General features: G+C 63.9%; 12 protein-coding genes and 1 non-coding gene across 13 annotated transcripts; 7 read left to right on the forward strand and 6 right to left on the reverse strand.

The window, feature by feature from the left end:
- Nucleotides 1-2,006: 2,006 nt before the first annotated feature.
- Nucleotides 2,007-3,602, forward strand: Q8F55_007821 (uncharacterized protein; the record flags this gene model as incomplete). The annotated part of the gene is made up of 2 exons (XM_069356241.1): nt 2,007-2,546; nt 2,586-3,602. The coding sequence occupies 2 exons, from the start codon at nt 2,007-2,009 to the stop codon at nt 3,600-3,602; spliced, it is 1,557 nt and encodes a 518-aa protein (XP_069206082.1).
- A 332-nt stretch (nt 3,603-3,934) lies between these two features.
- Nucleotides 3,935-4,006, reverse strand: Q8F55_007822. Its single transcript has one exon. It is a non-coding gene; the product is annotated as a tRNA-Asp (tRNA).
- Nucleotides 4,007-4,276: 270 nt separating this feature from the next.
- On the forward strand, nt 4,277-6,767 carry SEC23 (GTPase-activating protein S23; the record flags this gene model as incomplete). The annotated part of the gene is made up of 5 exons (XM_069356242.1): nt 4,277-4,316; nt 4,396-4,567; nt 4,619-4,913; nt 4,949-5,662; nt 5,700-6,767. The coding sequence occupies 5 exons, from the start codon at nt 4,277-4,279 to the stop codon at nt 6,765-6,767; spliced, it is 2,289 nt and encodes a 762-aa protein (XP_069206083.1).
- A 242-nt stretch (nt 6,768-7,009) lies between these two features.
- On the reverse strand, nt 7,010-7,676 carry Q8F55_007824 (uncharacterized protein; the record flags this gene model as incomplete). The annotated part of the gene is made up of 2 exons (XM_069356243.1): nt 7,010-7,312; nt 7,449-7,676. The coding sequence occupies 2 exons, from the start codon at nt 7,674-7,676 to the stop codon at nt 7,010-7,012; spliced, it is 531 nt and encodes a 176-aa protein (XP_069206084.1).
- A 440-nt stretch (nt 7,677-8,116) lies between these two features.
- On the reverse strand, nt 8,117-9,391 carry Q8F55_007825 (uncharacterized protein; the record flags this gene model as incomplete). Its single annotated transcript, XM_069356244.1, has 6 exons — nt 8,117-8,546; nt 8,591-8,766; nt 8,805-8,913; nt 8,964-9,042; nt 9,080-9,174; nt 9,225-9,391. The coding sequence occupies 6 exons, from the start codon at nt 9,389-9,391 to the stop codon at nt 8,117-8,119; spliced, it is 1,056 nt and encodes a 351-aa protein (XP_069206085.1).
- A 1,003-nt stretch (nt 9,392-10,394) lies between these two features.
- On the forward strand, nt 10,395-10,898 carry smd1 (Sm snRNP core protein Smd1; the record flags this gene model as incomplete). Its single annotated transcript, XM_069356245.1, has 3 exons — nt 10,395-10,408; nt 10,472-10,548; nt 10,600-10,898. The coding sequence occupies 3 exons, from the start codon at nt 10,395-10,397 to the stop codon at nt 10,896-10,898; spliced, it is 390 nt and encodes a 129-aa protein (XP_069206086.1).
- Nucleotides 10,899-11,231: 333 nt separating this feature from the next.
- Q8F55_007827 (uncharacterized protein) lies at nt 11,232-12,532 on the reverse strand (the record flags this gene model as incomplete). The annotated part of the gene is made up of 3 exons (XM_069356246.1): nt 11,232-11,953; nt 12,002-12,133; nt 12,307-12,532. 3 exons carry the CDS (start codon nt 12,530-12,532, stop codon nt 11,232-11,234), a joined length of 1,080 nt encoding a protein of 359 aa, XP_069206087.1.
- A 473-nt stretch (nt 12,533-13,005) lies between these two features.
- DUS3 (tRNA-dihydrouridine synthase 3) lies at nt 13,006-15,352 on the reverse strand (the record flags this gene model as incomplete). The annotated part of the gene is made up of 8 exons (XM_069356247.1): nt 13,006-13,320; nt 13,370-13,666; nt 13,702-13,805; nt 13,844-13,906; nt 13,945-14,227; nt 14,263-14,574; nt 14,611-15,229; nt 15,270-15,352. 8 exons carry the CDS (start codon nt 15,350-15,352, stop codon nt 13,006-13,008), a joined length of 2,076 nt encoding a protein of 691 aa, XP_069206088.1.
- Nucleotides 15,353-15,784: 432 nt separating this feature from the next.
- On the forward strand, nt 15,785-17,426 carry SEC61 (translocon subunit; the record flags this gene model as incomplete). Its single annotated transcript, XM_069356248.1, has 4 exons — nt 15,785-15,791; nt 15,900-15,967; nt 16,016-16,295; nt 16,348-17,426. The coding sequence occupies 4 exons, from the start codon at nt 15,785-15,787 to the stop codon at nt 17,424-17,426; spliced, it is 1,434 nt and encodes a 477-aa protein (XP_069206089.1).
- A 1,151-nt stretch (nt 17,427-18,577) lies between these two features.
- On the forward strand, nt 18,578-19,576 carry Q8F55_007830 (uncharacterized protein; the record flags this gene model as incomplete). The annotated part of the gene is made up of 1 exon (XM_069356249.1): nt 18,578-19,576. The coding sequence occupies one exon, from the start codon at nt 18,578-18,580 to the stop codon at nt 19,574-19,576; it is 999 nt and encodes a 332-aa protein (XP_069206090.1).
- A 276-nt stretch (nt 19,577-19,852) lies between these two features.
- Nucleotides 19,853-22,426, reverse strand: Q8F55_007831 (uncharacterized protein; the record flags this gene model as incomplete). The annotated part of the gene is made up of 10 exons (XM_069356250.1): nt 19,853-20,257; nt 20,296-20,641; nt 20,681-20,750; nt 20,789-20,950; nt 20,988-21,039; nt 21,076-21,240; nt 21,298-21,382; nt 21,420-21,659; nt 21,697-21,837; nt 21,876-22,426. 10 exons carry the CDS (start codon nt 22,424-22,426, stop codon nt 19,853-19,855), a joined length of 2,217 nt encoding a protein of 738 aa, XP_069206091.1.
- Nucleotides 22,427-23,032: 606 nt separating this feature from the next.
- Nucleotides 23,033-24,326, forward strand: RFC4 (replication factor C subunit 4; the record flags this gene model as incomplete). Its single annotated transcript, XM_069356251.1, has 5 exons — nt 23,033-23,112; nt 23,164-23,275; nt 23,396-23,604; nt 23,645-24,167; nt 24,210-24,326. 5 exons carry the CDS (start codon nt 23,033-23,035, stop codon nt 24,324-24,326), a joined length of 1,041 nt encoding a protein of 346 aa, XP_069206092.1.
- A 282-nt stretch (nt 24,327-24,608) lies between these two features.
- Q8F55_007833 (uncharacterized protein) lies at nt 24,609-25,795 on the forward strand (the record flags this gene model as incomplete). Its single annotated transcript, XM_069356252.1, has 2 exons — nt 24,609-25,118; nt 25,163-25,795. The coding sequence occupies 2 exons, from the start codon at nt 24,609-24,611 to the stop codon at nt 25,793-25,795; spliced, it is 1,143 nt and encodes a 380-aa protein (XP_069206093.1).
- Between the last annotated feature and the right edge of the window lie 44 nt (nt 25,796-25,839).

Below are 25,839 nucleotides of genomic sequence, written 5' to 3' on the forward strand. Positions count from 1 at the left end.
CTGTTGCTCCCTGATCACGGCCTCGGATCTGTCCAGTCTTGCGAGCCAGCATCCTCGACGCGCGCGCGCCGGGCCAAGGCTAAAAATGCAACACATAGCTGGCTCGCTAAGACGCGCGGGCTCGCGATACATGGCCGCATGGCCACGTCGCGTGCAGCTATCCTTGTCCAATGTCTTACTCTTGTCCCACGCCAGTGTATCCGCCGCTGCAGCCGCTGCATCCGCTGCAGACGACCGGCCCAGACAACGCCATCGACATCACTGCGCTGCGCTGCGCCAGCGAGCGTCATTGTGGAGCGGGCGGGCGTGGCTGGCGGGCGTGGAGCGCGGCCGCCGCGGAGAGGGCGAGCGGCGGCCAGGGTGGGGGTGTCGGATTTGACCGAGTTGCCGACGGCCCTGCGACGCGGGCGACGATACCACCCTGCTCCCATATCCGGACAGTGACGGCGCGTAGCATCATGCAAGGGGACAGCAATGACGGCCACTCGCACCCAACGCCCCCGGCGTCATGCACCGACGCGCCACTTTCCGCCGGCAGCGGTGGAGGAGCGGCGATGCGTGTGGGGTCAACTCTGAAGCAGTTGCGTTGTAGCCAACACCATCCCCGCCGCGTGACCGTGTGCGGTGGTAGGCCAGTGTTACCCCCTCGGGGCGGCACAAGTCCCACCCGACGGACGGGCGACCGTGCCTCGTGCCGCCTCGTGCCGCGGAGAGAGCGTCGCGGCGTCGCGGCGGCGTCGCTGCGCCGGTCGGCCGGTTCCAGCTGCAGGGAGCCGCGCGGCATTGATGGTACCCAGATCGGTGAGATCCAGACTGGGCGATTGGCAGGGGGGTGGGGGTGGGCGCCGGCCGGTGGGCGGCACACACCCAGGCATGCTGGAACGCAACAGAGCTGCCGGCTCGCATCGCACGACAGGGAGCCCCAGCCGGCCCAGCCGCGCGCAGCCGCACCCGCCACCCGCCACTCGCTCTCGGCCCACGTCCCCACGTCGGTGAGAGCTTGGGAGAGGGCGACGCGGCAGTTGCCCCGTTGGCCCGGTCTAACGCCGGGGTGCGGCTGTGTCCCGTGTGCAGCATCTGCACCCACTATGCATTGTTTACGCCTCGCAAGCCAAGGTTCGCCGTCCCGCTGTTTGATGAATTTGACGGGGCCACCCCTGGCCTGGTGGGCCAGGCCATGTCCACATGAGAGAAATAGGATTTGGCGGCGGCGGGGGGGCGGCCAATGGGGGGGAGGGGGGGTTGTTTGGCTCGTGCTGCTGCGCTGCGCGTCGCGTCGTGACAGGCCACTCACCCGTGCCATTCCGAATGGCCGTCTCGAGGACGATGAGACGAGGCGACGCCGCCCCGATGCCGAGGGCCGCCGTGCCGGACCCACCCACACCCGCCCGCAGCAGTTCCAGACTGGTGGTGGGAGCGGCGGCGCAATGTTTGGCAGCGCTGCCCACTTTGATTTTCATGTTCGAGTGGCTGGAGGGGTGGGGAGGTGCAGGAGTGCACGCAAAGGCACGTTGGGAAGGTCGTCGGTCGTGCGGCACGCTCTGAAACGCCAGCTGTCGACGCTGTACCGCGGCATGCTGCTACGCCGTGCCTCGGCCCACGACGACGACAGACGCACCACGCTGTGCCTGTCTCATCTGCTCATGGCGACGTGGCCGACGACGGCGGCGTAGGCCACGACGCCGTGCCCACGCTGCCACGTACTCGCCTCTTTGTAGGCCTTGGTTTCATGCCGGATTCCGACGTGCAGCCGCGGTCCATGTCTCTGGAATGCAATGTGTTGTCCAAATGAGCATCGCGGCGACTGTGGCACTGCCAGGCCGGGCCCAATTCCCGATCCGACCTCCCCCCCCCACGTCATGCCAAGGTGACACGGTGACACTTGTCGCCTCCTCGACATCCTTCCATCCGCAATCAATCTCGGAAACTTTACAGGTCCAGATCCATCCACAGCACCCACAGGCAGCACTCGAGCGCGGCGCACCGCAGCCGCCGCCCCACCCCCGATGCTCTTCCCCGCGCCGCCCATCCTGCGGCGCGTCTTCTCGTCGTCGCCGCTGCTCGCGCCCCTCCTCCTCGCCCTCGTCGTCCTCACGCTCGTCCTGAGCGCGAGCCCCTCGGCGAGGCGGCACACGCTCCCGTCGTCGTGGAGCGTCCCCCCGCCAGGAGAGGACGAGGACGTCGGCCCCCTGCCCGCGGCGTACGCCGACTCCCTGCCGAGCCTCCAACTCCCGGCGCCGCTCGTCCGCCTCCCGGCCCTCGCGTCGAGGCTGCACGACTTCCTCCTCCGCCCGCTCGAGGGCGCGGCCGCTGCGGAACCGGCAAACCACGCTGCGTGCCCCCTCCCCGTCGTCGACCTCTTGACCAACCCCGACCAGCTGGAGGGCAACCGCGAGTGGTGGGCGAATGTCTCGGCGGAGGACATCGCCGCCCACCGCGCCGGGCTGGTCAAGTGGCTCGCAGACAAGGCGAAGGCCGGTGTCGAGATTGTCGGCGGGCCGCAGACGGGCTCGGGGCGCGGGATTGTCATCACCGCGGGTAACAAGGTGGGTTGGGGTGCGGGGCAGTGGTGCTGAGACGCTCAGGACACAACCCGCCGCGCAATCATCCTCCTCAAGCAGCTCAAGCACGTCGGCAACTTCCTCCCCGTCGAGGTGTTCCACTACCCCGACGAGCTGACGGACAAGGGCGAGCGCGCCGAGATCACGTCGCTCGGCGGCAAGATTGTCGAGGTCACTGGCGTCACAAAGACCGAGGGGCAGTGGAAGAACTGGCAGATCAAGGGCCTGGCCATGATCCAGTCGTCGTTCGCCCAGCTCATCTCGCTCGACTCGGACAACCTCCCGCTGCGGACCATCGCACACCTGTTCGACGCAGAGGTCGTGCAGGATACCGGCGCCGCGTTCTGGCCCGACCTGTCCAAGGACCACGCCGATAACGCCATCTGGCGTGTCGTCGGCGAGCCGTGCACCCTCGACCAGTGGACGTTTGAGTCGGGCCAGATTGTCGTCGACAAGCGCGGCAACGACGGGCTCAACCTCGCTGCGCTCTGGATCGCGGCCGGCATGATGGACGACCGCGAGTGGTGGTTCAAGATGTGCGGCGGCGACAAGGACACGTATCGCTGGGCGTGGCGCGTGCTGGATATCCCGTACGCCACCTCACCGCGGTGGATGAGCGCGCTGGGCTTCCTCAACCCGCACGAGGGCGGCCGGTTCTGCGGGCACACGATGCTGCAGTACGACCTCGTCACGCCACCGGGCATGAGCGTGCCGCCGCCGCTGTTCGTGCACTCGAATCTCCTCAAGCATCTCCAGGGTCTCCGCCAGCGCGGCAACGTCTTCACGCACGTCAAGCGCATGGCCGCCGACACGATCGACGACCCGACCCTCAACTACGCCCACATGTACGTGTACACTGGCGCCGGGCAGGGCATGTGTCTCGACCTCCAAATGCACGGCACGGCCGCCCAGGCGCTGAGCGAGGACCAGCGGAATTCCCAGGTCCCGCTCACACTCGAGGTCGGTGAGCTCGAGGGCGAACCTTTCAAGGGCTTCGAGGACGCCTTCTTTGACGCAGGCGGGTTCGTTGGCGGGTGGTAGGGTGGCGGGCGGCTATACATATCTTCTGTACATCAGGTGAGGCGGAGGTGGACGTGGGGTCCGGACCCGGACGGGTATAATGGGTGATATACCCCCTGGGGTCTGGTAATGTTGTATCCCGTATCTAGACTAGATTGTGTATATCTATATTGCTTGTTGCGAGGCCACCGTGTAGCTGTCGTGGTGGTGTGCGCTGCTGGGCGGTCGACCTGGCGAGGAGCTGTGGCCCTTGCCATTGTTCGACCGCCACGGTCACCTCGTTGGCACCTTTCCACCTCGACAACATCCACTTCCACATCTTCCACACGCGCACAAAAGCAAAAGAACAAATACTTCCCGTCGGAGAATCGAACTCCGATCTCCCGCGTGACAAGCGAGCATACTAGCCGTTATACGAACGGGAATTACGTGTGTAGTGAGCACTTTGCTGCTACAACAGCTCGCCTCTCCACGTGGCATTATTTGATCCCGCTATGACGAGGCGCACTGGCGTGGAATCTCTGTGAGATGTTCCAGCGCGATTGGTGCGGCGAGCGAACACCACCACGGCACACCACGCACGCATCCACGACCACAATCGACGACATCCTCCACGACATCGTCGTTCCCTTGTCGACTTTACTCTCTCTCAACCCCCATCCTCACACACCCCACCTACCCGCCGAGAGAGAAAAATGAACGGCGCCAACTTCGAGGACATCGAAGACCGCGATGGTGAGTGGGAGGGGAGGGGGGCGAGCGGCCTGCTCACCTGCCCGAACAACATGGACACGACAACTAACCCCCACCCCAGGCGTCCGCTTCTCGTGGAACGCGTGGCCGTCGAGCAGGCTCGAGGCGACACGCACCGTCGTGCCCATCTCGGCGCTGTACACGCCCCTCAAGGAGCGCGACGACCTCCCGCCCGTGCTGTACGAGCCCGTTACCTGCAAGGCGCCGTGCAAGGCCATCCTCAACCCGTACTGGTGAGTGGGCTGGCCCCTAAGTCGTGGGCGTGTAGCTGAGCAACGGCGTAGCCAAATCGACGTGCGCGGAAAGATGTGGATCTGCCCGTTCTGTCTGCAGCGCAACCCCTTCCCCCCGCACTACAAGGACATCTCGCAGACAAACCTCCCGGCCGAGCTGCTGCCAAAGTACACGACGATCGAGTACACGCTCTCGCGCCCGGCCCAGATCCCGCCCGTGTTCCTCTATGTGGTTGACACTTGCGTCGACGAGGACGAGCTCAAGGCGCTCCGCGAGACGCTCGTCGTGTCGCTCAGCCTGCTCCCGCCCAACGCCCTCGTCGGTCTGATCACCTTCGGCACCATGGTGAGTTGGCGGCAAGAGGCACAGGCTAACCCCAGACCATGGTCCACGAGCTCGCGTACGCCGACTGCCCCAAGGCGTACGTCTTCCGCGGCTCCAAGGAGTACCAGCCCAAGCAGATTGCCGACATGCTGGGCCTCAACCCCTCGAACCGCCCGATGCAGCCCGTCCGCCCCGGCCAGCAGATGCCCGCGCCCGCCGCGTCCAAGTTCCTCATGCCCGTCCAGGCCTGCGAGTTCCAGCTCACCAGCCTGCTCGAGAAGCTGCAGCGCGACCCCTGGCCCGTGTCTGAAAAGCAGCGCCCCCTGCGCTGCACCGGCGTCGCCCTCGGCGTCGCCGTGTCGCTGCTCGAGACGGCCTTCCCCAACACTGGCGGCCGCATCATGCTCTTTGCCGGCGGCCCCGCGACCGACGGCCCCGGCCTTGTTGTTAGCCCCGAGCTCCGCGAGCCCATCCGCTCGCACCACGACATTGACCGCGACAGCGTCAAGCACTTCAAGCGCGCGTCAAAGTACTACGAGGGGCTGTCGAAGCGCGCGTCGACCAACGGCCACGCCGTGGACATCTACGCCGGCTGTCTCGACCAGGTCGGCCTGCTCGAGATGAAGTCGCTGTCGAATGCGACCAACGGCTTCATGGTCATTTCCGACTCGTTCACGACGGCCATCTTCAAGCAGTCGTTCCTGCGCACCTTTGCCAAGGACGACCAGGGCTTCCTCAAGATGGGCTTTAACGGAACGTTTGATGTCTTGGTGAGTCACGGGGGGAGGGGAGCGAGCTGACGGGTAGACTACCAAGGAGCTCAAGATTTCCGGCGTCATTGGCCATGTCATCTCGGCCAACAAGAAGTCGCACTGCGTCGGCGAGACCGAGATTGGTATCGGCCAGACGTCGGCGTGGAAGATTTGCTCGCTCACGCCCAAGACGTCGTTGGGTGTCTACTTTGAGGTGGTGACGCCGGCGGGCCAGCCCCTGCAGCCCAACAGCTCTGGCCTGATCCAGTTTGTCACCCACTACCAGCACTCGTCTGGCCACTTCCGCCTGCGTGTGACTACGGTCGCGCGGACGTTCCACGAGGGCGGTCACCCGAACATTGCGGCCCAGTTTGACCAGGAGGCGGCGGCCGTGCTCATGGCGCGCATCGCCGTGTTCAAGGCCGAGATTGACGACTCGCCCGACGTGCTGCGCTGGCTCGACCGCATGCTTATCCGGCTGTGCCAGAAGTTTGCCGACTACCGCAAGGAGGACCCGACAAGCTTCCACCTCAACCAAAACTTCTCCATCTACCCCCAGTTCATGTTCCACCTGCGCCGATCGCAATTCCTGCAGGTGTTCAACAACTCGCCGGATGAGACGGCCTTCTACAGACATGTGCTCAACGACGCGGATGTCAACAACTCGTTGATCATGATCCAGCCTACGCTCATGTCGTACACGTTTGACCAGGAGCCGCACCCGGTTCTGCTCGACTCTGTTTCGATCCGGCCCAACGTTATTCTGCTGCTCGACACGTACTTTCACATTCTCATCTTCCACGGCGAGACGGTGGCTGCGTGGCGCAAGGCCAACTACCAGGAGCAGGAGGACTACGCCAACTTTAAGGAGCTGCTCGAGGCGCCTGTGGTCGACGCGCAGGAGCTGCTCGAGGACCGCCTGCCGATCCCGCGTTACATTGTGTGCGACCAGGGTGGCTCGCAGGCGCGATTCCTGCTGTCGAAGTTGAACCCGTCGACGACGCACACGAGCGGCGGGTATGGTGCGGGGGCCAACGGGGCTGCGATCTTCACCGACGACGTGAGCCTGCAGGTGTTTATGGAGCATCTGAAGAGGTTGGCGGTGGGTGCGTCGACGAGCTAGCCGAGGCGTGGCGAGGGCGAGCGCGCAGCGCGAGCCTGGGTAGAGTATTGTACGAGTTGCATGCGACGAATCATAGGATGTGCCGACTGCCGAGCGCGCAGCGCGAGGCAGGCGGTAGTAATGCAGAGTTTGGCCGAGCCGCCAGCCGCCAGCCGCCGAGCGGAGCGAGGCGAGGTGGGGCGGGGTCAGAGTCGAGCGCGCGCCGCGGCCATGGATAAGAGTTACATGTGTCTACGATGCCACTACGCCTCCTTGCCCTCCTTCTCAGCCACCGCGTCCTCGATCACGCGCGTGCGCTCCTCCTCAGCGTCCTCGGGCGCGGCCAACGCGCGCCCCATTGCGCCCCACCACGCCCTCCGCTGGGCCTGCACGAGCGCCTGGCGCTGCTCGAGCGGGAGCGCGGCGTAGGCGGCCGAGAAGGCCGCCTGCCCGGCGCGGCTGTTGCCTGCTGCGAGCTGGGCGGGGTGGGTGGGGTTCGGGCCGAATGAGGGGAGGCGGGGGAGGGCTGTGGGCGTGGTGCGTGCGGTGGTTGCGTAGGGCTTGAGCTGCGAGCGAGCGAGCGTCAGCGAGCGGTCGTCGGGTCGGCGCGTCGGCGCGTCGTCGGCGGTCGAGGCAGTGTGCCGGCCGTCGACTCCGCCGCCGCCGCGGGCGCGCTCCGCGCACCCGCTCCGCGCTACTCACATTCGTCGCCTCGATCGCCGCCATCCCAGGCCCGACAAACACGCGCACCTGCCCGTCCACGACGCGGTACTTTGCCTTGCCCTTGACGACAAACTGGCCTGGAGGACCAGTACGGTGCCCGCCGCCGGGGGCGTACGCCTGCCGCGTGCCCTTGTAGTAGTCCTTGTTGCCGCGCTTGGGCGTGAGCGGGAGGCGGGAGGCGCCGAGCAGCGAGGGGGAGGGGCGCATCGTGCGGTGGGGTCGTGTGGGCTGTCGTCGATAGATGGATTCAGAAATCAAGTCGTCGACAACTCCAACTCGCTCGAAATCGGAAAAGTGGTGGAGGCGGGTTAGGCACGGATTGATTTCGCCGCACGCCTAACTGCCGCCGCTCGTGACTTGGCCGACACAGTTCACCGACCGCCGCAGCCGTTTCATGTGCGCGCAGTCTCATGCACAACCGCGCCGCCGGCTCGCTGCGCTCGCCGTCGCTGTCGCCGCCCCCACTCGCTCGCTGCGCTCGCTCACTCGCCGCTACCACTGCATACCAAAGTACAAGCGCGCCGTCTATACGCCGACGCGACAATATCCTTCTCCATTCTGTATTCACTTCTCATTCCGCTGCGCCGCGCACCGCCGCGCCTCCCCCCGCGCCCGCCGGCTTCGCCGCTTCGCGGCTCCGCCGCCGCCTAATCCTGCGTCTGCCACAACCCATACGACTTCCCCGGCTGCGTCTGCCACAGCCGGATCGTCCCATCCTCACTCCCACTCGCGTACACCTCACCATCAGGCGAGTACGACGCGCACAGCACCGGCCCATGGTGCCCCTTGTACACCTCGCGCTCCGACCCCGAGTCGAGGTCGTACACCCGCACCCACGGGTCGCCCGAAGACCCAGCCACAAACCGGTCACGCAGGAACGGGTGCAGCGACGCAGAGGTCACCTCGTGCGGCAGCCCAATCGAAACCGGCGGGTGCTGTCTCAGAATGTCGAGGAAGTGCACATTCTTGCCCTGCGCGACGGCAAGCGTGCCACCGCCGTGTGCCAGCTCCATCGAGTTGATAGGCCCGCCGAGGTCGACCTCGCCAATCTGCGACAGTGACCGAAGGTCCCACCAGCTGGCGTGGGTTAGCTGGGGTTACCAACAAGTGCCAGCACTCACCGGACCTTGCCGTCCTCAGCCGCCGACACTCCCACAGTGCCACCCTGGCCCTCGTCCCAGACAATGCTCCGGATAACACCCTCGCACGAGAGGCCATCGGGGTTGCTGCCGAGAACCAGAGGCTGGGCGTCGGTGCGGTTGAGATCGAACAGGCGAATCTTCTTCTCGTTGCCGCCCTACGACGTCAGCAGTGCCCCTCCAACCCACCACTCACAGTCAACAGGTATTGGGGCTGCACCTGGGGGTTGAGCGCAACCGACCGCACAATGTGGTTGTGCGCAAATGTGTGAAGCGCCTCGCCAGTGTTCGTGTCCCAGATTTTGCTGCGCACCGTCAGCCCGAGCCACGCCCATCGCGCCCATCTCCCACGTACGCGGTGAAGTCGGCTGATCCAGTAACAGCACGCGATGTGTCGAGTGAGATCTTTGTCGACCATACCGCGCCCTTGTGGCCTTGGACGTCAGCGCTCGTTCCCAAGCCTCAACGCACCGAGGAAGGTACCGATCCAGTCACCAAGCCAGTTGCGCAGCATCGGGTTGCCGTCCTTGCACGCCGAGATCAGCAGATAGGTACCATCTTGGAGGCTGAGGCGTCAGCAGGCGGCGTCCCATCGCAGGCAGGTCAGGTCACTCACATGTTGGAGAACTGGAGATGGACCACGGGCCGCGTGTGGCCCGAGCACAAAAGGGGCTGGACCTTGACCGTGGGGGTGCCCGAGCCGCCGTGCGCATGGCCATTGCTGTTCTGCAGGGCGGCACTTGCGTTGGCCGACGAGCCATAGCCATTCGGGTAGGCGACCATTGTCAAAAAGTTGCACAGCGACGAGGGAAGTGGGTTGTTCGGGTTCGGGTTCGGAATCGAGCGCGCGACGCGTGGACGAAATTACAGTGTACGCACAGAGCCTCGGGTCACGACCAGAGACGGGGGGTAAATGGAGAGGCTTCTAGAGACAATGCGAGGGGTGGATTGAATGAGTCGTGACGAGTCGAGTGCAGATGTCGGCCGATGGGACCGGACGAGTGGATACAGCAGAGATGATGACGCGCGTTGGGAGCGAGCGCGCGTTGGAGTGGGAGTGGGAGCCTGGTTGCGTGCGACGGGGGGGGGGAGGGCTCAGCCCAAGAAGTCTATATAGCTTGTATTCGAGGTGAGATGGGGCGGCGACGGTCGCGATGGGCCGTAGCTCGTGCGTCTTGTTGTTGCGATGGGGGCTGGGGTGGGGTCCAAGTGTGCGGGGTATCGGGTGATGGTGAGAGTGTGTCGATTGCGTGTGTGTGTGTGGGTCTGTTTCGAACAAGTAGAAGTGTAAAGTAGGCCGGAGGGTGGTTGTATGCGTGAACGAAGGAAGGCGGGGGACAGATTAAGAGGGAGAGGGAGGGGGAGAGGGAGGAGGAGGAGGAGGGGAAGGTCGCGGAGGGGGATGGTGTAGAGAGAAGATTATCGAGATGGAGGATGGTACTTGGCACCTGGCACCTGGCACCACCCGCCGCCGTCTTGCTACAGGCGACGCGCCGATGAGCACGCCGCACCACCACCATGACCCGTCCTCTGACAATGGCGGCATACGAAACGAGGGGGTGCTGCGCGAGTGCCACAAACCACCACGTGGCACCAACACCGAAGTCCCGCCACGCGACGAGCACCAGCTTGCGCGCTTGCTACACTCAACGCAACTTCGACATCTCGAACACCGTTCTAATCAACATCCACCTCGGTACCCACCACCTCCAACAACAACCACAGGAGCAAAAGCCCCAGGGCAGCGGCACGACACCCACCTCGCACTCCGACTCCGTCTTTCAAGATGAAGCTCGTCAGGTGGGTATCGCGCGCCCCGCCGCGCCACCTTCCTTTGTGTGTCGTGTGTGCTAACATCCACAGGTTTTTGATGAAGCTCAACAACGAGACGGTCACGATCGAGCTCAAGAACGGGACAGTCATCCACGGAACTATTACTTGTGCGTGGGCTGCCAGCTAGCGCACGCAGCGAGCCCTACTGACGCGCCCAGCCGTCGACCCGCAGATGAACACGCACCTCAAGAGCGTCAAGCTCACGCTGCGCAACCACGTCCCCGGCACGGCGCCACAGCACCTCGACTCGATCGCGGTGCGTGGCAACAACGTGCGGTACTACATCCTGCCCGACTCGCTCCCGCTCGACACGCTGCTGGTCGACGACGCGCCGCGCGCAAAGAAGCGCAAGGAGGGTGCGGCCGCCGCCGCAGCGTCGCGCGGACGCGGCGGGCCCCGTGGCGGACGCGGTGGCCGTGGTGGACCCCGCGGGCGCGGACGAGGCCGCGGGTTCTGAGCGGGGGGTGGTGTCGAGGGTGTGGGTCGAGCGGCGGATGGTTGAGAGCGGTGGATGGAGGCTGCTGAGAGAGGCGCCCAGCCGGGCCGAGGTCACGCGGTGGCCAAGCAGCGCAGCAGTATGCCCCTGCATGTATTCCCATGACTCTAGGGGTGGGCAGACGAGACGACAGGATCTGCTGGGAGGAGGCACGACTCGCCGCGTGCGGCTACTCAACCGCCACAAGTGGCCATTCAACCGCCCGCTTCCATTACAGACCTTCCAGCTACGCCCGCTTCCAAGACAAACTGCATACTGCCAACACACTACAAGATGCTCTAATGCCGCTGACCCCTAGTAGCCCTTGACCGGGTCGATGCGGTTGATGGGCTTTCCGCCCGCGCGCAGGCGCTCAACGTTGGCAAGCAGGAGGTTTGTCGCCTCGTCAAAGTACGTCGCCGAGTCGGACGACGTGTGGGGCGTGATCAGCGCGCGGGGGTGGGACAGGAGCGGGTGGTTGTCGGGGAGGGGCTCGGGGTCGGTGACGTCGAGCCCGGCGGCGAGGATGCCGTCCTTGCTCTCGAGGGACGCGAGCAGGTCCTCGGAGTGGACGAGGTCGCCGCGGCCAACGTTGATGAAGAGCGCGTCCTTCGGCAGCTTGGCGAGGTGCTCCTTCTTCAGCAGCCACTTGGTCGCCGGCGTCGAGGGCAGGCTCGCCACCAGAATCTGCGAGCGGGACAGGAACTCGCCAAACGACTTCTCATCCCCAGTAGAGTAGTACGCCTCGGGAATCGAGCCGTCGACGTCGCCCGTCCCGGGGATAATGTACCCGTCGTCCTGCTTGCGCTCGCCCGTCGAGTTGGCAGCGATGACGACGGCCCCGAACGCCTGGAGCAGGCGCGCCGTCTCGCGCGCAATGTGCCCGTAGCCCAGGAGGCCGACGGTACGCCCGCGCAGCGAGTGCGCGCCGATGAAGAAGCCAGACGCAGACTCGTCGCGGTACCGCAGCTCGGGGCGCTTGACCCACCGCTTCTCCGAGCGCGCGATGTAGTGCGAGTTCTGGAAGTTGAAGTAGACTGGCGGGGTTAGTCACCAGCCCGAGCGGGGAGGCACGGGGCACTCACGCGCGACAATCTGCCCGATAATGTACTGCGGGATCGTGAGCACGTGGATGCCGCTGGCGCCGCAGACGGCGATCTGCTTCTTGGCTGCGTCGGACTCGAGGGCCGGAACGTGGAGCGCGTGGTTTGCGCCGGCTGGGGGTGCGGGTCAGCGGCTGTCGTCGCGGGCGCCTGGGGGGGGGGGGGGGGGACGCTGGGGAGGCCGAGCTGGCCGTGGCGTCGGGGAGCGACGCCGACGGCCAGGCTGGGACGAGCTGCGTCGCCCGCACCCCCTCGGCGGCCGCTTCGCGGCCGTCTCGGCCACTCACCGCTGGTCAACTGCACCACCTTGGTGTTGGGAATGTCCTTGAACTCGAGCCACTGCGGCAGACCCAACCACCGCGTAAACCACACGTCCACGTCCGCCAGCACGTCGCGCGGCACATCGCCCTCGGGGTAGTAGTGCACCGTCTGGAACGCGGCCTTGACCTTGTCCAGCGACGCGGGCGACAGGTCGAGCGTGACGGCGATGGTGCTGTAGGTCGGGACGGTCATGCTAGGCGTTGACTGGGGGGCGGTTGGCGGCGCACTGCGGCACGACTTACTGGCATTTAAAGACGAGACTTGTCTGCGCGGCTCACGCCCTGCTCTGTAAGCACACCTTGCGACACATCGCGCCAGCCAAGTATGCGATAACGGCTCATACTTCCCTCATCGCTCGCACCCCCCGCCGCCTCACCCTGCCCGCGACCCTCGGTCATAACCGAATTTGCACCCGCCCCTGGCGGAGTTGCCGATGGCGCAATCAGACGCAACGGAATTTGGGCCACTGTATTGGTTTCTAGTGTGCATCGTGTACAGAGCCGGTCGCGGGCTTGGTACGTCGGCGCCGCCAAGATACAGCCTACGTGTGTGCGCCGTGAGGCCGTCGCTACAGTCGGCATGGCGTTGCTCCGAGCCCGTAGGCTTCGTGGCATGACCGAGGTGGCCACGATGCCGAGCGGGCCACACTCCGCAGGCCCCCGCGCCTATCCCTGCGCCTCCTCGCTCCCGTACGCGTTGCTCTTGTGCTTGGGCGAGAATGTAAAGCTCTCGTCAGGCGGGCCCAGGAACATCTCCGCAATCTTGAGCCAGTCGCCGACGTACGGCGAAGACAGCAGCGTCTCGAGCTCGTTGCGGCCCTTGTACGACGGAGGGCGCTCGTTGATCATCGGCGGCATGCGCTCCAGCAGGCCGATAGGGATGTACCGGTGCTGGAACGACAGGGCCTCGCAGAGGAATCGTCGCGTCAGGTTGACACCGAGGGTGTCGCTGCCCCAGTGACTCAGACCGTACTCCGCGAACTTCGCAACGTCAGCGAGCTGAACAAATGTGCCACACTGCACAACCCACCTTGCGAATGCCCTCGAGACGCTCGGTCGCAGAAATGTCCCACTCTCGCCTCTCCGCAATCTCCGTGAACAGCCATGGCTTGATCAGCGCACCGCGCGCCAGCATAACACCATCAACGCCTGTCTTCTCCTTGGCCTCGTAGTAGCCCTGCGCCGAAAAGCAGTCTCCGTTGCCAAAGATGGGAATGGGCGCCATGCCCGCGTCCTTGACGGCCTCGCGTGCGACTTCGACACACTCCTTGATGTAGTCCCAGTTGGCCAGACGAGAGTAACGCTGCTGGCGCGAACGGCCGTGGAGCTGGCGTCAGCACAGTTCCAGGACACCAGACTCACTGTCATGGCAGACACGCCCCACTCAGTCTCGTACCGAGGCATAAGCTTGTGCGCATTAGGCTTGTTGTTGAGGATACCAGTACGGAACTTGACGGTCAGGGGGACTGGAGCGTCAGTGTAGTTCCAAGAGCACAAGACCTACTTTCGCCAAGAGCACGGTTCATGCCAACAAGGATCTTGCCAAGTCGGACCGGCTGGTCCATCACTGCCATTGTTAGCGCCACCCCGCCTTTAAGTACCCACAAGCACTGCCCGCGCCCTGCTGGAAAATCAAGTCGATAGGGCAGCCCATGTTGATGTCCACAAAGTCGATGCCGCTGGGGCCAAGCTCCTTGGCCAGCAGCTCGGCGGCGGGGACCATGCGGTTGGGGAAGCCGCCGGCCAGCTGCACGCCGAACATCTTCTCTGACTCGTGTCGGCGGACGAGGGCCCACTCCTCGGCGCTGCCAGTCACCAACGGCTGGGCGAGCGCCATCTCGGAAATGGTGATCGTTGCGCCGTAGTCGACACACAGGCGGCGGAAAGGCTACTGTTAGGTCTGGGATGTAGGAGCAGACCTACCAAGTTGCCAACAGTGGTAAGAGGTGCGAGGTACAGCCCGTTCTCCCAGTTGAGTCGCTTCTTCTCCTCTGGGCGCATTGGCACGTCCATGGCCTCGGCCTCGCCGTCAACAACACCCTTCTCGGGCTGGGCGGCCGGCGCCGGAGCCGCAGGCGCGGCGTTCATAGCCTCCTCCTCGTTCATTGCGCTCTCCTCGTCATCGGCACCACCCGCTGGTGCCTTCTTCTGGTAGGTGTCGCGCTTCTTGTTGAGCGTAAACTCCTTGTGCGGCTCAATGTGGTGGAGGTACTTTGGCGAGAAGTCCCACGGCCACTGTGTGTGAGTTCTAGCCGTAGCGGCACTACCCACCGTGTTCTGCTTGAGCGCCTTGAGCGTGCCCGGCTGGGTCCAGTTGAGCTCTCGGTACTTGACAGCCGAGCCCTCGCCAGCCGTCGGATCCTCCTTTGGCCCAATCTCCCAGTGACCGAATCGCAACGGCCCGTCAGGTCCCTCCTCCGTCACCCTGCGCACATGGGCGCCGAGGAAGCGACACCGCCACCCAGCAGGGCAATACCCCAGCTCTTTGAGTACCGGGCAGGTCGTACCAAGGTCGATCGTCTTGCCGATCAGGTCGTCGTGCTCGCTAGCCACTGCCGCCGAGTTGACGACGTACGGCTCCTCGCTGACCAACTCGGCGCCAGGGGTGTAGTGGACGTCGTGAGGCTTGATCTCAAAGTACCCGTCCCAACTGTGCTGGAACTTGCACCCTGTGCCGCGGGGACAGTCGATGCCAGTCTCCCAGGCCTTGCAGATCCGGATCGCAGCCTCGCCCTTGGGCTTGCCCTTGCCGGTGGTGCGCGTCTTGAAACCCTTCTTGTTCTTCTGACGCTTGTCGCCACCTCCTTCTCTGCTTCCGCCTGCCTCGGCAGCATCGTCGTCGACAGCGCCGTTGCGCTTGCCGGTGGAGGAAGACGGCTCGACAATGTACCTAGGCGGTGTGAGCAGAGGGATGGTGCAGCGCGACATACTCTGCCTTGACGGGGGCGACGCCTGCGCGTCCACGGTTCTCATCCTCCTTCTCCTCGTTTCTATTCTGGGGTCTTTCTGACATGATGTGGGGGTCGTTGATGGTAGTTGTTGTTGAGTGACTGTTGTTGCTCAACCCGACCCACCCCAGGTGGACCTCGTCTCGGCCAACTTTTGAACGCCATAAAGGCGGGGCCTAAAGGTCGAGGTGTGTTACATAATCATCGTCATCCCTGGTTTTTGGCTGTCGTCGTGGCTGGCTGGCTGGGTGCGTCCAAAGCGGCTCTCCCCTGAGCTCCAGCGTGTCGCGGCCAGCCAGTGAGCCAGCGTGCAGCGTGGCCCGCCAGCGTGCTCCATCCACCACCACCACCACCCACCGCTTCCATCTCGTTCCAATCCACTCTCTAATCATCTCCACTTAACCTCCCACTTCACCGCAGTCCTTGCACATCCACAAGGACCTACCCCCCTTTCTTCTTTTCGGTTCGGCTACTGACTCCCGTGGAAAGTCGCCAAAATGGGTTGTGAGTAGCAGCACGACTTTTCCAGCCGCGGCGCGCGTACGAGCAACCTTCCTCGACCAGAGGAGCCAGCCGCGCGTCGACCCATCACGGACGCTGACCCGACTCCAGTCCGACTTCTCGAGCTTGTCCGCCCGTTCATGAGCATCCTCCCAGAGGTCACTGCTCCTGAGCGCAAGGTGAGCCCAACCCCCCCTCGGCCCGGCGTGGTCGTCTGACACCCCCAGGTCACTTTCCAGCACAAGGTCCTCTGGACCGCTACCACGCTCCTTATCTTCCTCGTGATGGCCCAGGTCCCCCTCTACGGCATCATGTCGTCCGACTCTTCGGACCCGCTGTACTGGCTGCGTGTCATTCTCGCCTCGAACCGTGGTACCCTCATGGAGCTCGGTGTCACTCCCGTCGTCACCTCGGGCATGATCATGCAGCTCCTCGCCGGCGCCCAGCTCATCGAGGTCGACTTCAGCCTCAAGGATGACCGTGCCCTCTTCGGCTCGGCCCAGAAGCGTAAGTAGATGTGGAGGTGCACGTCCGTACAGCCATCTGACGCTATGCTCAGTCTTTGCCCTTATCATCGCTTTTGGCCAGGCTACCGTCTACGTCCTTAACGGCCTCTACGGCCAGCCCTCGTCGCTTGGTCTCGGTGTCTGCGTCCTGCTCATCCTCCAGCTCGTTGCCGCTGCTCTTATCGTCATCCTCCTCGATGAGCTGCTCACCAAGGGCTACGGTCTCGGCTCGGGTATCTCGCTCTTCATCGCTACCAACATTTGCGAGTCGATCGTCTGGAAGGCCTTCTCGCCCAACACTGTCAACACTGGCCGTGGCCCCGAGTTTGAGGGTGCTGTCATTGCCCTCTTCCACCTCCTCTTCACCTGGAACGACAAGACTCGCGCTCTCAAGGAGGCCTTCTACCGCGAGAAGCTCCCCAACATGATGAACCTGCTTGCGACGATTGCCGTCTTTGCCGTCGTCATCTACCTCCAGGGCTTCCGCGTCGAGATCCCCATCAAGTCGTCCAAGATGCGTGGCCAGCGTGCTACCTACCCCATCAAGCTCTTCTACACGTCCAACATGCCCATCATGCTCGAGTCTGCCCTCACCTCGAACGTCTTCCTTGTCAGCCAGATGCTCTTCAACCGCTTCCCTGACAACCTCCTCGTTCGCCTTCTCGGTGTGTGGGACTCGCCCGACGGTTCGGCCCAGCTCTCGGCCGTCTCGGGTATCTCGTACTACATGTCGGCTCCCCACAGCATCACAGACGCGCTTTCGGACCCCTTCCACACGGTCGTCTACCTCACCTTCATTGTCACGGCCTGCGCCATCTTCTCCAAGACCTGGATCGAGGTGTCTGGCTCGGGCCCCCGCGACGTTGCCAAGCAGCTCAAGGACCAGAACATGACCCTTGCCGGCCACCGTGACGCCTCGATCTACAAGGAGCTCAAGCGCATCATCCCCACTGCTGCCGCTTTCGGTGGTGCCACCCTTGGTCTCCTCTCGTTCGCTGCCGACATGATGGGCGCCATTGGCTCGGGTACCGGTATCCTCATGGCCGTCACCATCATCTACGGCTACTTTGAGCTCGGCTTGAAGGAGCAGGCCGGCCTTGACGCTGGTGGCTTCCAGGACATGCTCTTCTAAGCGGAGGATGGACAAAACGGCGTTTGTCGGGGCGTCAGCCGCGACTGCGCAGCCGCCTGGCAACAGGCGAGGGGAGGGAGGCGGGGGAGGGGGAGGAGGACGAGTGTGGTGTGTGGTGCCAGACAAGCCCTGGCCCAGACGCCCACGACCACGCTGCGCCCAAATGCAGCGTGTTTCACAAACCAAACACACATAGGAGGAAGTATAGCACAGGAGAGAGGGAGAAGAGTCCAAAAGGTTTCACTAGCACATTCGACTCGGCATCTATACTCTATTCTTGTTAACCCCATATGCAGCAGCGTGTGGCGAGAGGAGAGTTGACCGCGGAGTTGACCGCGTCAGCGGTCAACTCGGCGGTCAGCCTGGCAGTCTGCCGCGTCCGGGGATCGTTGCTCGTCCGAATCGCAAGGAGAAGGCGGAGAAGGTGTTTGCACGTGACTTGCAAAATAGGCCCGCAAGCCCGAGCAGCCGCGCCTACCGCGCTCGCCCCTCGCCCCCGCCTCGCCCTCCACCCCCTCCGCCGCAACATAAATTTCGGCGCCCACCCCCCTGCGTTCTCTTTCTCCCAACCAAGGGCCCGGTCCCCGCGTCCCTCTCGAGGTCGACAACGGGACACTTCGACTGACTGGAAGCGCCGCGCCGAAGGGCAATTGGCGCATACTTCCTGGTCGACGGGACACGGCTTCCCCGAGAACGACCTGCAGCCAGCGCCGCCTCTGCACGACCGAGACGCTCCGCCGCAAGGCGTCGACGTGTCGAGGTTTGAGGTGTGCGCTAGGTGCGTGGGATTCCGTTATTCTATATCCTGGCCTAGGACGTCGTCCTGTGAGGTTGTGGAGAAACCAACGGCAAGACATTTGTAGTGTGATGGATGAGTTTTCGACCGAGCCGAAGGCGAGGGCGAGGGGGGGGGGGGGGGGGGATGTCGGAGCGAGCAAGAGAGCGAGCGAGGTGCAGATGCAGTCCGTACGACCAGTACCGCCCATGGATGGAGCGGCGCAAATTAGAGCTCACGGCGGATGCGTGTCGGCGTCGTCGCGCCGCGCCGCGCCGTCGGGCGAGGCTGCCGCTCGCACGACTACGCCGACTTCATGACGTCGCAGATCGCAACCCGCAACTAAACAACAAACTTTACCTCACGCCCACGGCACATGGCCTCGTCCATCCCCTTCCCAAAGCTGTCCAAGCACGCCGGGCGCGCGGCGACCCAGTTCCCCGCGCTGCGGCCGGCGCTGCCGCCCCACGCTGCCCGGCCAGAGTGGGTACGCGCGCCGGCGGTACCGTTCTTCGCGGACGAGCAGCACAGGGCGCCGACGCGCGCGCTGTTTCGTGGGTTGCTGCGCGCTCTTGGGCCGGTGCGGGCGTCGCCGTCGCCTTCGCGGCCAATACCCTCGTCATCACCGTCGCCGTCGCCGTCGCCGCTGCCGCCATCACGACCCGCCCGACCACCACCGGCCCCACCCTACCCCCACACCCTCGCCCACGTCCGCGCCGCCTGGCGCCATCGCCGCGGGTGGGTCTCGCCGCGCAACACGGCGGCCTTCTTGGAGACGCAGTACGCCCTGCTCTCTGACCTCGCGTCTCCGTCCGCCGCGGCCCGCCTCACAGCACAAGAAGACTCGCTCGCCCTCGCCGCCGCCGCAAAGGCTGCGCGCGAGGCCGACGCCGCAGCAGCGAAAGCCGCGGCCCACGTCCACCCCCACCTCGTCGGCAGCATGCTCTACCGCTCGCCGTTCTACGGCCCGATGCCGCGCCTCCGGCCCCAGCCGCTGCGCTTCACCATGATGGTGAAGGCGCGCCGCGCGCGCCGCGAGCGGCTGTACGAGCGGCGCGCGGCGCTCGTGGACGGGAACGACGCGATGCGCGCCGAGCTCGCCTTCTGGCGCGCGCTCGGGCTCCAGGGGGACTGGGACGGCGGCGTCGGCATGGCCTCGTGGCACGCTGAGAATAACAAGGCGGTCGGGGCCATCGACGACGAGTATCGCCGCCAGGCGCGGCGCGCGGGCGAGGAGCCGAGCAGGTGGTTGGTTAGGCGGGTGAAGGCGGCCAGGAGGAGGAGGACGGAGGTGTTGCAGGCGAGGGCGAGGGAGCGCAAGGCCCGGGAGGTGGGGGAGGGTGGCGAGGCGGGGAAGGGGGGCGCGGAGAACTAGGGGAAGGCTTCGCACCAGTTGCACGGCTGGCCTCATCGGCAAGCCTCAGCCCACCAGCATCACTCAGCATTGTACATCGTAGCATTATGGCATTCGTGGGCACCAGTCGTGGGCCGGGAGCCAGCGGCGACGGCGACGCGGAACTGAGCTGTCGCCTGCCGTCGACTCCACTCCGCTCCCAGCGCGGCCGGCTCACCCTCCACGACCCTTCAAGACAGGACAAGTGCATTGGCTGGGCTACAGATGTCATGTGCGTCCCCCCCCCCCCACCCCCCCCTACTCCTCGTCCTCGTCGGGCACATTCTGTTCGACGCGGGGGTACTTGATAGCCTGGTACAGCCGGACAAAGGTCAGGGCGTGACCGATAAGACCCCCGAGCGAGAGCCCCTCGTGCACGTCGTAGTGACCGACGACCCTTGTCGAAAAGTAGGCCAGCTCAATCAGCACTTTGGCGGAATACAACCAGGAGGCAAGAGCAAACCCGCCCGCAAACGTCCCCGACGTGCGGTTCAGTGCCAATTGCAGCACCAGGGCGGTGGACGGCAGTGCACGGAATGGAAAACTGGACGCCAGTCGGTCCTCTTTCCTCGAGCTGTTGTACACCGGCCGGATTAGCCACAGCGACTGGAATTTCGACAGTTTTCCGAGAGCAGTGAAAAAGCAGCTGATAGCTACATGGAGCTGGGGATGTTAGCGGTCGATGCCTCGCGTTCACTTACAAGGATGACCTGCCACCACGGTGGCTCGCGCCGCCGCGAGGCACGCTCCCTGTGAGTTCGACGCCGTTTGAACACAGTCCATCCTTTGCCGTAGTTCCCGATTGAGATAGGGAAGACCAGGAGAAGCTTGGGAAGGTCGAATAGCACGGTGCCAATGACGACCAAAGTGAGAACGATGGCGTTTTGTACCATGCTGTTAACCTCCCACCATTTGGCGTCGACGACATTTATCACTGCCGAGTTGAGAAGCATGCCCCATGTCGCTGGAAAGCTGATTCCCGTGGTGGTACGGCGTGTCCACCAGTATGTAGCCTCCAGGAGAAGTACGGAGCCTACAAGAAGGCCGCTGAACGTCAATGATAATGTCCCTTTGGACTACACTCACTTCACAGCTCCCAAAATCACTCGGGTCCATGGGCGGAATTCTTCATCTGCATGGCCAGTAAGTGCGCCAACTACTCAAGTCAGCATCACGTCTCCCGGGGGCACGCACGTAGAACCTGCATCGTGTCGTGGGTGCTGGCCAGCTGACGTTCCGGGCTGTCGGAAGGCTTGTCATCCGACCGCAGCATGGCCGGCGAGTAAAATTCTTTGGCAAACTGGCGTCGATGGTGGACAGTGGAGAATGTGAAGCCAAAGGTGACATTGAACACTGCTGTCGGGATCAGGACCACCACCGGGATGCGACGAACCTTTGTCATCGGAAGGGGACCCGGTCCGATTGACAGGAAGACGGACAACGTGCTACGTGGTTAGCCATCTGAACGAAGTCTGGCCAACCTTGGGGGTATGAGGCATGTCGTCGACAAACGGGGGGTAGGCGACTCCCTCCAGACCTCCTTCCAGGAGATACTGGGCCGTCCAGTGACCGTAAGACATGTATTTCCTGGAAGTGCAGCTCCACACTGTACTCGGAGCGGCATCGGCTGATGGGATTCCCTTGCACTGTGGCGATATCAGGTTGATTCTCACAGATACACCAGACAGGCGCCCAAGGCTCACCGCTTTTTTGGAAAGGTCCTTGAATTTCTCATTCAGTGTCTCGCGAAGGGTGGACCGCGTTTCGTTGACAATGTAGGCATGCAATCTTCGAGTCAGACTCCCGTGAGGCCGACAGCACATACCTAGTGCGGAGGTAGGGAGTCCTATCGACCTCGTCGGAGTTGCCGGCAGGGGCCGATGTGTTTGCTTCCAGAGACGTGGTCTCTTTGGGTTCATCCCCAGGCGGCTTCGTCTCGTTCTTTGCATTCGTCACATTCCTCTTCTCCTCCTTCAGCTCGATGAGAGGCCAAGTCACAGCCAGGCTTCCCAAAGCTCGTTGGTAAACACTGTCATGGGCCCCCACAAGTTGAGAGCTGTTCAGGCTGCCACAAGTCAGCATGGGATCGAGGTGTCGCTTACGCGTCAGACAGCCACGGGAACGTCCGAAGGTGGGAGGGCATAAACGTGGATACGTTCGCGACGCTATCCAATCGTGACGGTGATTGAGGAAGAAGCACAACGGTTGCCCGCACGTCTTGGTGGTAGAGGTCCTTATCGTAGCTACTGTCAGCCACAGCAGCCTAAACCCATGAACGTACAACCGTTCAAGAGGTAGCTCAAACTTGACCTCCAGGTTCTCCCTCTTGCGGAGGAGGGAATAGTCTCTAATCACGACATCGGAGAAGAGGACCACTTCCTCATGTTCGAGAATCACCTCTGCGAGAGACATTTCCAGCGGTTGCTCCACCGATAAATCCCCCTCATAAACAGGCCACGTCCTGTTTCGGTCCACCCCGGGGGCATCCCAGCCTTCGGCATACCACTCAGGGTGAGAGCTCTTGTTGTTGGGCACTCGGGCCCAGATCGTGAGGGCAATGTCGAAGCGGGTATCTATGTCGATGAGCGGGCGTGCAATGTCGGCCGCAGCCACGTCGGTGATGTTCGCGGTGAACGCGTCCTTGTGGATATGGGTTAGGGTGAGGAAAGTGTTCACGACTACCGTGATAACGGAGCCGATGATCAGCAGCACGACGGCTACGCCGACTGCAGAGCAGATGTAGGTGCAGCATTTGGCTGGGGAGATACCTGGGCCGCGGGCTCGCTTGAGGGAAGGGTGCTTTGGCTCGACGACCGAGTCGTCGATGTCCATATTGCAAGGGATTGAGGCGGGGAGAGTAGACAAGTTTGTAGGTCACCGGCGAGCTTGTTATCGACGGGCGAGTGGGTGAGAGTGAGAGGAGAAGGATCTGGGCCACAGTCAGATAACCACGGCCGACGAGCAAACACCCTTTGCAAGAATGAAGCGGTGGGTACCTTATCTCGTGGGGGGGTGAAGCTGTGCGTGCCTCGCTCGCCACTGACAGGGGGTGATGCTGGGTGATGCTTGCCGTCGTCCCGTCTCCTGTTGTATCAGACGAGTGTCCAACGACGAGGACGAGGACGAGGAAGAGGACGAGGACGGCGAGGCCGGCAAAGACGACGACTCAGTGCTCCGGCAAGTTCAAAATAGCGTCATGCGGGTCATGCGGTGCGCCGGGTGCCATCCACAAACAGTCAGTCGCGGCGGTGGAGGCCGGACGAGAGTGGGCCGAGGTCCCGATCAGATCACGTGCAGCCCACGCGAGCGAGGTGCCGATTTGATCCCGCTCCAAGTCCAGTCGCGTCAGGTCTCGGACGCGTCTGTCTGGAAATGACGGAGCGAAGCCAAGTCCAGTCAACCCAACCACACCTTTGACACCTTCACCATCACACAACAATGGCCGCAGCGGCATCATCATCAAGCGCAAAGCCTATAACGGCAAAGCATGCCGACGTCGAGGACTATGAGATGCCATGGTGAGCGAGATTGAGCTCTTGACGCCGGCCGGCACAAGCTGACCCCCGCAGGGTCGAAAAGTACCGGCCAGTCTTCCTTGACGACATTGTCGGCAACACGGACACGGTGGAGCGGCTCAAGGTCATTGCAGAGGACGGGAACATGCCGCATATCATCATCAGTGTGAGTGTTGGTTTGGAGGAAGCGGACGAGGTGGAGGCGTGTCTTCACGATGTCTGGCGGCCGGGGGTGGTGGAGGGGATGCCGAGCCTACGACCTTGCAATCGGCCACTGACCCCATAGGGAATGCCGGGTATTGGTAAAACCACCTCGATTCACTGTCTTGCACATGCCCTGCTCGGTGACGCGTACCGCGAGGGCGTGCTCGAGCTGAACGCGTCCGACGAGCGTGGTATCGACGTCGTGAGGAATAAGATCAAGCTGTTCGCCCAAAGGAAGGTGACTCTGCCGGCGGGGCGACACAAGATTATCATCCTCGATGAGGCAGACTCGTGAGCAGTGACGAAGGCGGCCTGATTCTGACGTTCGAAGCATGACGGCAGGCGCACAGCAAGCGCTGCGACGAACAATGGAAATCTACTCCAACACGACCCGCTTCGCCCTGGCGTGCAACATGTCCAACAAGATCATCGAGCCGATCCAGTCGCGCTGCGCCATCTTGCGCTACAGCAAGCTGCGCGATGCCGAGGTTCTCAAGCGCCTCAAGGAGATCTGCGAGGTCGAAAAGGTCCAGTACAACGACGAGGGCCTCGCGGCGCTCATCTTCACGGCCGAGGGCGATATGCGACAGGCGATCAACAATCTCCAGTCTACATGGTCGGGCTTTGGCTTCGTGTCACAGGACAACGTGTTCAAGATCTGTGACCAGCCGCACCCGATCGTCGTGCGTGCCATGATCAAGGCGTGCCAGAAGGGCGACATCGACGGAGCGCTGTCGCGCATCCACTCGCTGTGGGAGCAGGGCTACAGCGCGGTCGACATTGTCACGACCGTCTTCCGCGTCGTCAAGGGTATGGACGACCTGCCCGAGTACACCAAGCTCGAGTTTATCAGGGTGAGTAGAGTGGTCGAGGATGAGCACTTGCTGACGGTGAAGGAAATCGGATGGACGCACATGCGCATCCTCGAGGGAGTGGGAACCATTGTGCAGCTCGGCGCGATGTCTGCGAGGTTGTGCAAGCTCGCCATCCCGCCCAACCTCCTCAAGTTGTAGCCACACACTCACTGTATGCATCAGGGTTAGTCGACTGGGTGTCGACGACTTTACCATCAGAGCCACAGACCGCTTGACCAAACTGACACAGCGGCCCCGCCGCAGTGACCCCCACTCACCCATGGGGACGAACCGCGACCGCCGAACCGTGGGCACCACGGCCCGCTCGCCATGACCGCGAGTGGCCGGCTCGAGCCCAACCCCCCACTCGAAAACACATGTCTCGTCGCCCCTCGCCTCATCAACACACACGTGCAGGCCATCACACTACTCACCATCAGCATGTGGGAGTCGCCGTCGTCGTCGTCGCGCCTGCCCCTCGTCGCCCTGTCCGCCGCCACCCCCGTCGCCCCCGGAGCCCTCGCCCTCGCCCTCACCCTCACCTCGGCGCCGCCGCAGTCGACCGCCGTCATGGCCCCGACGGTCCACGCCAACGAGATCTGGCGCTACATCACCAAGTGTCGGCAGCTGATGGTGTGGGTGCTGAGCGACGACGACAATGCCGAGCTCCGGGGCGCCATGTTCCCCGCGCTCTCGACCAGCCCCGTCACCGTCAGCGAGATCAAGCAGCTCGCCCACCTGTACCACAACGTCGTGCTCGACGTGTGCCCGTGGATCGTGCACTCGCGCTCGTACCTGCACGTCTTGATAGACGAGCACGAGAGCTTTGAGCACCTCGCGCAGGCGGTCGACGCGGCCATCATCGAGGCGTGTCGCGGCTCGGCGAGCGTCGCCTCCACGCCGCAGGGGACGCCGCGCGCGTCGTGGCACCGGCGCTCGGTCGCAGAGGTCGTGAGTGCGCGCAGCCGCAGCGGCGGGGCTGATGGCGCCGCCAGCTCCACCCGGTCGCGGAGGAAAGCAGCGCGGGCAGCCACGACGCCGAGCTGCCCTCCGAGGCGACACGCACGCCAGAGTGCGGCACGGCGCGCCTCTCAGAGTCGACGGGGTTCGAGATCCGCACGCCGCCGCTCGAGGCGTTCCGCCGCCCAACAAGCTGTACCTTCAGCCTGCCGCACGACCCGGACGAGGCGGCGCTGCCCGCGCCCGAGGCCGGCGCGCAGATGCAGCTCTGGGAGTCGGAGGGCGAGCGCGAGCCCGTGCGCGTGGAGGCGAGCAGCAAGGCCGAGCCCGAGCCGGAGCCGAAGGCAGAGGCAAAGCCCAAGCCCAAGCCCGCCCCCGTCGCCGACACCCACGCCGACGCCGACGTCTCACAGCTCCAGCTCCCCCAACCCGTCGAGATCAAGATCCACCCGGCGTCGGTCGTCTCCCTCCCCCAGGCGGCAGAGCAGTCGACGACACCGACGACCCTCTCCCCGCCGCAGTCTGCGCAGACTTTTCCCGGCCCCGCCCACGCCCACACCGAGCAGCAGCCACACCGTGGTCTTCGCTACTTTTCCAGCTCGGGATCCCTCGCCCACCACTGGTGGCAGCTGCACCGACGCCGACCGTCGACGCATTCCGAGGATTGAGGTGACCCCGCCGACTGCCATGGCCGAGTTTTTCGACGTCGGCG

The sequence above is a fragment of the Vanrija albida genome, assembly GCF_041260175.1.
Source record: "Vanrija albida strain AlHP1 chromosome Unknown contig_6, whole genome shotgun sequence".
In the NCBI taxonomy this organism is placed as follows: domain Eukaryota; kingdom Fungi; phylum Basidiomycota; class Tremellomycetes; order Trichosporonales; family Trichosporonaceae; genus Vanrija; species Vanrija albida.